Raw genomic sequence first — 6000 nt, forward strand, 5'->3', positions numbered from 1 at the left:
TGAGTTAAACTTCTGACTGCCAGACTCATTTCATAATAAAGTCATTTCACTGGAACACCTTCTTAAGGTCATTCTTAAGATAATATACTGGAAATGGTCGCATAATTTTGGTTGCATTCTTCATTCATGTTACATTTTTAGTCACGCTTTACATCAACTGGGCAACAGTTACCAGTAGTTACAGAATAAGGAAGGAGGCAATTACCTGTAACTCACTCAGTGACACAGGAGTAACTGCTAATAAGGTTGGGGTTGAGGCTAGGACTGAGGCAAGGGTTAGGGTGAAATAGGATGACGTGGTCATGTCTTATAATAATGGTAACTGTTCATGTTTAATGTAAAGTGTTTTGTCCCAATTATTTTGTGATTTAAATGATTATAAATGAATCTTTTACCAAGTGGTAGAGATTTTCTTCAAATAAACACCTGATGAAATTATTTTTGATAGACAGTGTAGGATTTCCTTTATTGCAGAGTCTTAGTAAATCTAAAAAATACATAAAAAACCCTAACTATCCCATGTTTCAGGTGAGAAAATGATCCGGTACGGCTACCCAGGTATGCACTACGATATGGGCCTCAAGGACGCAGAACTGGTGCATGCCCACATGATGGACCAAGCCATCAACAATGCCATCTCCTACCTGGGGGCCGACTCCCTGCGGCCCCTGGTCCACCACCAGCCTGTGTCCATGGCGGACGTGGTGCCCATGATGAACCCGCTGTACTCTCAGGTTTACCACCCGGGAAGCAGAGAGACCCCACCTGTGAACCTAGATTTCCCAGCAGACAGACCCCTCTCCCTCATCAGACCAAAGAACCCCCCTGCAGAGCGCGAGGCCTCGCCCAGCAACAGCTGCCTGGAGTCCATTGACTCGGAGAGCAGCAGCCACGAGGAGCGCCCGGGCCATCCCAGCAACCCAGCCTTCAACCCCAAGAGCAGGCGGAGCAGCCCAGCCTGCACCAGGCAGGAGCAGAGAGCCCTGGATGCGAGCAAGGCTGCCGTCACAGAGGCAGCAACAGCAGTGGCAGTCCCCGCCCTGAGCCCTTCCAGAAACCAGTACAAGGTTTACAGCGGGGATGGGGAGCAGGTCAAGGCCTTCAAGTGCAAGCACTGTCGGGTCCTGTTTCTGGACCACGTCATGTACACCATTCACATGGGCTGCCACGGTTACAGAGACCCTCTGGAGTGCAACATCTGTGGGTACCGGAGCCAGGACCGCTACGAATTCTCATCTCATATCGTTCGAGGAGAACACACATTCCGCTAGGCACTGAGCCGAAGGACACAAATGAAGTACAAAAAATACATGTATACATATGTGTGTGTGTGTGTACATATTTCTATGTACATACAATATATAGGTATGTATAAAACAGTCCAGGAAGGTCTGCGCTTAGGAATCTGAATTATGTTACTTTTGTAATTTCAACTTCCAACAAACAATCTAAAGGAAGATGTTAGGAGTGGGAGAGAGGGCTTCTTAACTGTTGCTTGGGATTACATAACACCCTGTTTTTATTGTTTTTTTGACGTGTATTTTTTGTAGTTCTGAGCTTCCTCGAAGTTATTCATACAGTGTAAATCTTCCTCACCAGAGCAGCTGTAGACATATTTGATTCTATTGCATTAATTTATACCCTCTTAATTCTTTCTGTCATAAGAATTTGCCTCAAGACAAAATGCCTTTCCTTTAAGTAAATGCGGTTTTTAGTTGTAAACAGGAGAGATCTGTCAGTACTGATTGGTACTGTGTTTTTTGCATGGAGGGATTTTTTTTAGGTCTCCTGGTATTAGTTTTAGTTGAGTTCAGTCAGCCACCCTTGAGAGTGAAATGATTATTAATTCAACCCTAAGCTTTTTTGCCACTGTTTGCTCCTTCTCTTGTTTGCAGCAGCAAAGGAAGAAGGGAGAAGAAACACACAGCGGTTATGTAATCCCTAGACATGTGTACCTATTTATACTTTGTGTTGCAGTTGCATGTTTGTATTATTATTATCTGTAAGCATTACTGTAAACAAGTGATGGTGCACTTTGCTTGTGGTACTTTCTGTTTTATTCAAGAAGAGGGAATATGAGGCAGCTGCATGTTATACTGGGAGTCGACAGTCATTTCACAATGTGGGCGTATCACTCAACTCTGCCACTGGGTAGATGTAGCTAGAAACAGTTTGAAAGCACATCTTATAAAAGATGGGTGAGTTTTCCAAGCAGCTTACAGTAACCTCCTTGCATACTTCTTATCAGGCAGTTGATCTCAGGTACAAGCTGGCAGTTTCAAACCCTAGTGGTCTAAATGGTGGAGTCTCTGGTGACAAGGCATTTCATCCACACCACAGCTCCTCATTGAAGCATTAGAGACCAGCTCATCAGTTAGTTTTAGCCTCCCTTGGCATCACAGACCAAATAGGAATTCATTTGAACTCTTTTACTACACAGTGTCTAGGTATCCTCTCATGGCTCGCATGGATTGTAAAGCATAATATTTGAAGAGCAAGCGAGAAAGACTTGTCTGACTGGGTTTGTTTACTGAACACAGTCCTGTAAGCACTCTTAAACAGCAAAATCCTCCTTACATTTCTAACCGTATCATTCATTATTTTAAGAAATAATTAGTTGTTTTATTTTTATATGCTGTCATATGAACAGTATTGATCAGCTGAAGTTTTTTTTTTTTTTTTTAAGAGTATCTGACATTGGTTAAATTCAAATTCAAATCTGTCCCAGCAAAAAAAAAAAAAAAACTTCCTTTCGACACATACTATACACATACAATGTGGTGTAATTACCTCAATGCTAAAACTACGTCTTTCATGCAGGCGGTCATCAGTGACAGGTTCGATGGCACTTCACAGGTTGTTTGCAGGTGCTCTTTAGCGTATTCAAGAGTTGAGTGTTATGTTTTCATGTTTTGGCACTTGAAGGCTTTTAATTACCTCACTGGCATCAAATTTAGAAAACTTTCAGATAAGGGAACACGGCTTTACTGTGATACCTCATTAGTTTACACCGTTCAGGTCTTCACTCCATATGAAGTGGCTGTATTCTACTTGTAGGGTTTTATTGAAGGCAATCATTAAAGTGTTCTGTTTGGAAGCACTGAGCTATTGGCTAAACTCATTAGACACAAAACTTTTCCAAGAGCTTTTCCAAAATAATAATCCAAATCCATGCAGGACCTAAGATAGGTCAAGGTACTGCCTGGCCAACCAGGTGTAAACCAGCCTTTGCTTCCTGGTTGGGACCCAACAGGTTCTGGATTACCTGATGGCAAGTTTAGCAGAACTAATTGATTACGAATGGGTTGCATTCAGTTTCCCCTTACTATGCACTTGCCAAAAACAATCAGTAATTAATGTAACTAGGATACATACAGATTTTTAATTTAATGAAATGTTTTTGTTTTAATTTTATATTGGTGAATTACCAGCTCTGTGTTATGCTGCTGCCTAAGAATATTGCATAACAATTGTTTTTCACTAACCTTTCCAGGGAATAGAAATATGACTACTGTTGCATAGCACTTTGATCTATTCCGGTTTGATAAGACACACCTGAGCTTTTTATTTATACACTGTGGTTAATCAAGCTTATTGTAAAAGCTGGAATGGGTGAAAATGCTGTGCAATCGGAGTCTTATTCCATCCCTGCTTTGCTGGACTGTCCCTGCAGATCTGCACTGGTTAGTGACAAGAGGACCGTCATGCAGCACCATGTTTATTTCACCTTGAGGATGAACAGCTATGTAATTACAACCTCAAGACTGCAGAAAGAATGGTGCAAGAAATGAAAAAAAATTATGAACAAAAAAATACATGTCAGAGTTAATTGTACATGTGGTTGTTGCAAAGGGACTTTTTAATGAATGATGTCTGTTCTTCAAATGAAGATAGGAACAGAGTCTTGTAGCCAGTTGTGTGTCGTGTAGCCAAAACTGTAACAAAGGGAAGGATTTGTTTGTATGTTTGTTTTTTTTGTTTAGTTTTTCTGTTACGAAATTTTTAAACTGTGATAATTTTGACTGATTTATTTTTATTCACGAAGCACTGTCAAGTCTGAAATTGGAGTCACATCATGTAGCTGAGGTACATAATACACGCACACACGCGGAACTATTGAGTGCTCATTTGTGTTGATTAGAGTTTGGATTAAGAAAGGAAGTCTTACACTCATAAGGTGCAGTAAGCACTACAGCTGCATGTGTAGGTCTTCCTAACTCCCTCAGTTACTGAACAGCACCAAGAGGTCTTGTCAGTTGTTGACAAAATGTGCAGATTTTTATTTGAAACCTCTTGTTGCGTTTATCAGTCTAGAACAATTTCATTTACTTTAGTCTTATGTTTTATTTAGTCTTTTAATTTTTGGGGAAGTGTTTTTTTTTTCCTTGTTGATAATGCATTAGATTTATAAGCTGTTTACATATTTTTGTACTAAAAATGTAGTTTTATATATTGGACATAAATATATGTAAACGCTTGAAGAAAAGATCAAATGGTGCCGCTGTGTAACTCACTCATTTTTGGACCAGGGTACCTGCCCGTTTCCTTTACTTATTTAATGGTATGTGCTTTTTATTGTTTTCTGTTCTTCGTTTGGCTGTAAATGTTCTTAAAAATGATGTAGCCTGTTATGCATATCTTTTTTTTTTTTTTTGAGATATTGCAAGCTTGAATAGGTGTATGAGTAGTGAGTTGTAAAATATGGGAAGATATATATATATTTTTTTAAATGCTTTTAAAAGACTTCTCGCAGGGTTCTTTTAACAATGTAGCTTTCTGTCTGAAGAATCATCATGATCAGGTTTGAAAACGATAGCATGCTGTATTGCAGTTCAGCATGTCATGATCAAGGGGAGAGTGTGAGGTTTGAAAACGATAGCATGCTGTATTGCAGTTCAGCATGTCACGATCAAGGGGAGAGTGTGAGGTTTGAAAACGATAGCATGCTGCATTGCAGTTCAGCATGTCGTGATCGGGGGGAGAGTGTGAGAGGTTTGAAAATGATAGCATGCTGTATTGCAGTTCAGTATGTCGTGATCAAGAGGAGAGTGTGAGGTTTGAAAATGATAGCATGCTGTATTGCAGTTCAACATGTTTGACGGGTTATTCAAGACACTGTTGGAACTTATGTTTGAAAGCTTCTTCTGTATGTCTGATGTGTGGGTTAGAAATAAGAAATCAAACTCATTGTGTTGTTGTTTGAGGTACTTCAGATTTCACAATGAGCCTGTTGTTAGGATAAACCAACCACAGAGGCATTGCCAGGCTCAACCATAATTCATGAAGCTCACAATAAAGTCTGGAATGGATTGAGTCTTGTTTTCATCCCTGGCTGGTGAGCACCATTTCGTAGCCTGCCATGATATCTCCTAAATGCGTTTGACAAGTCGTGTCAAAATATCCAGACAGTGATGTCAAAAGAGGTGGACTGTATCTTCCACAGACTGGTCCCTGTCTAAACCCTTTGAATCCCAGCTCCAAGTCTCCAAGTTTGTTTAGCTGGTATAAGCAAGCTTGTTCACATCACCTGTACGTAAACACATTACATTAGTAAAAAAAAAATGTCCTGACAATTTATTCCAGGCTCAAAGGGAGATTGTATTATCTTATGTATGTGTGTGTGTGTATGTATATATATATATATATATATATATATATATATATATATATATATATATAAAGAAAACTTTTAAGAGAAACACAATTAATACATTGTCCACAGAATCCATTTCCAGCACACATTTTGTTTTTTTATTTTTGTGATTTGTGATATGAGAAATTTCAGTTCTTGTTTTTCTAAAATAAATTCGGTCCCCTGAGGTGTCAACTCATTTCTATTAAGGGGACCAGTTTGCTTTGGAAGATAACTGCCATTTACAGAACCCGGGTTCAAATGTTTTAAAAGCACTGCTTTAACATCTGCATTACTTCCCTGTGGCACTAGTCAGTCGGACTTTCCAGGTGATGTTTGTCAGTTAAGAATATTATTAGCACAGGGTT

At 39.5% G+C, this 6000-nt stretch overlaps 1 protein-coding gene across 4 annotated transcripts in view; it reads left to right on the plus strand.

The window, feature by feature from the left end:
• Window positions 1–5393, plus strand: part of ikzf2 (IKAROS family zinc finger 2) — a 49091-nt gene extending 43698 nt beyond the window's left edge. For all 4 annotated transcript variants that reach the window (XM_041263832.1, XM_041263831.1, XM_041263834.1 and 1 more), the window contains one exon: window positions 529–5393. In XM_041263832.1, coding sequence (XP_041119766.1) covers window positions 529–1271 — 743 coding nt within the window. In that variant the 3' untranslated portion in view covers window positions 1272–5393. The remainder of the gene's footprint in view (window positions 1–528) is intronic.
• Window positions 5394–6000: the final 607 nt, after the last annotated feature.

This window comes from Polyodon spathula, chromosome 11 (genome assembly GCF_017654505.1).
Source record: "Polyodon spathula isolate WHYD16114869_AA chromosome 11, ASM1765450v1, whole genome shotgun sequence".
Taxonomy (NCBI): domain Eukaryota; kingdom Metazoa; phylum Chordata; class Actinopteri; order Acipenseriformes; family Polyodontidae; genus Polyodon; species Polyodon spathula.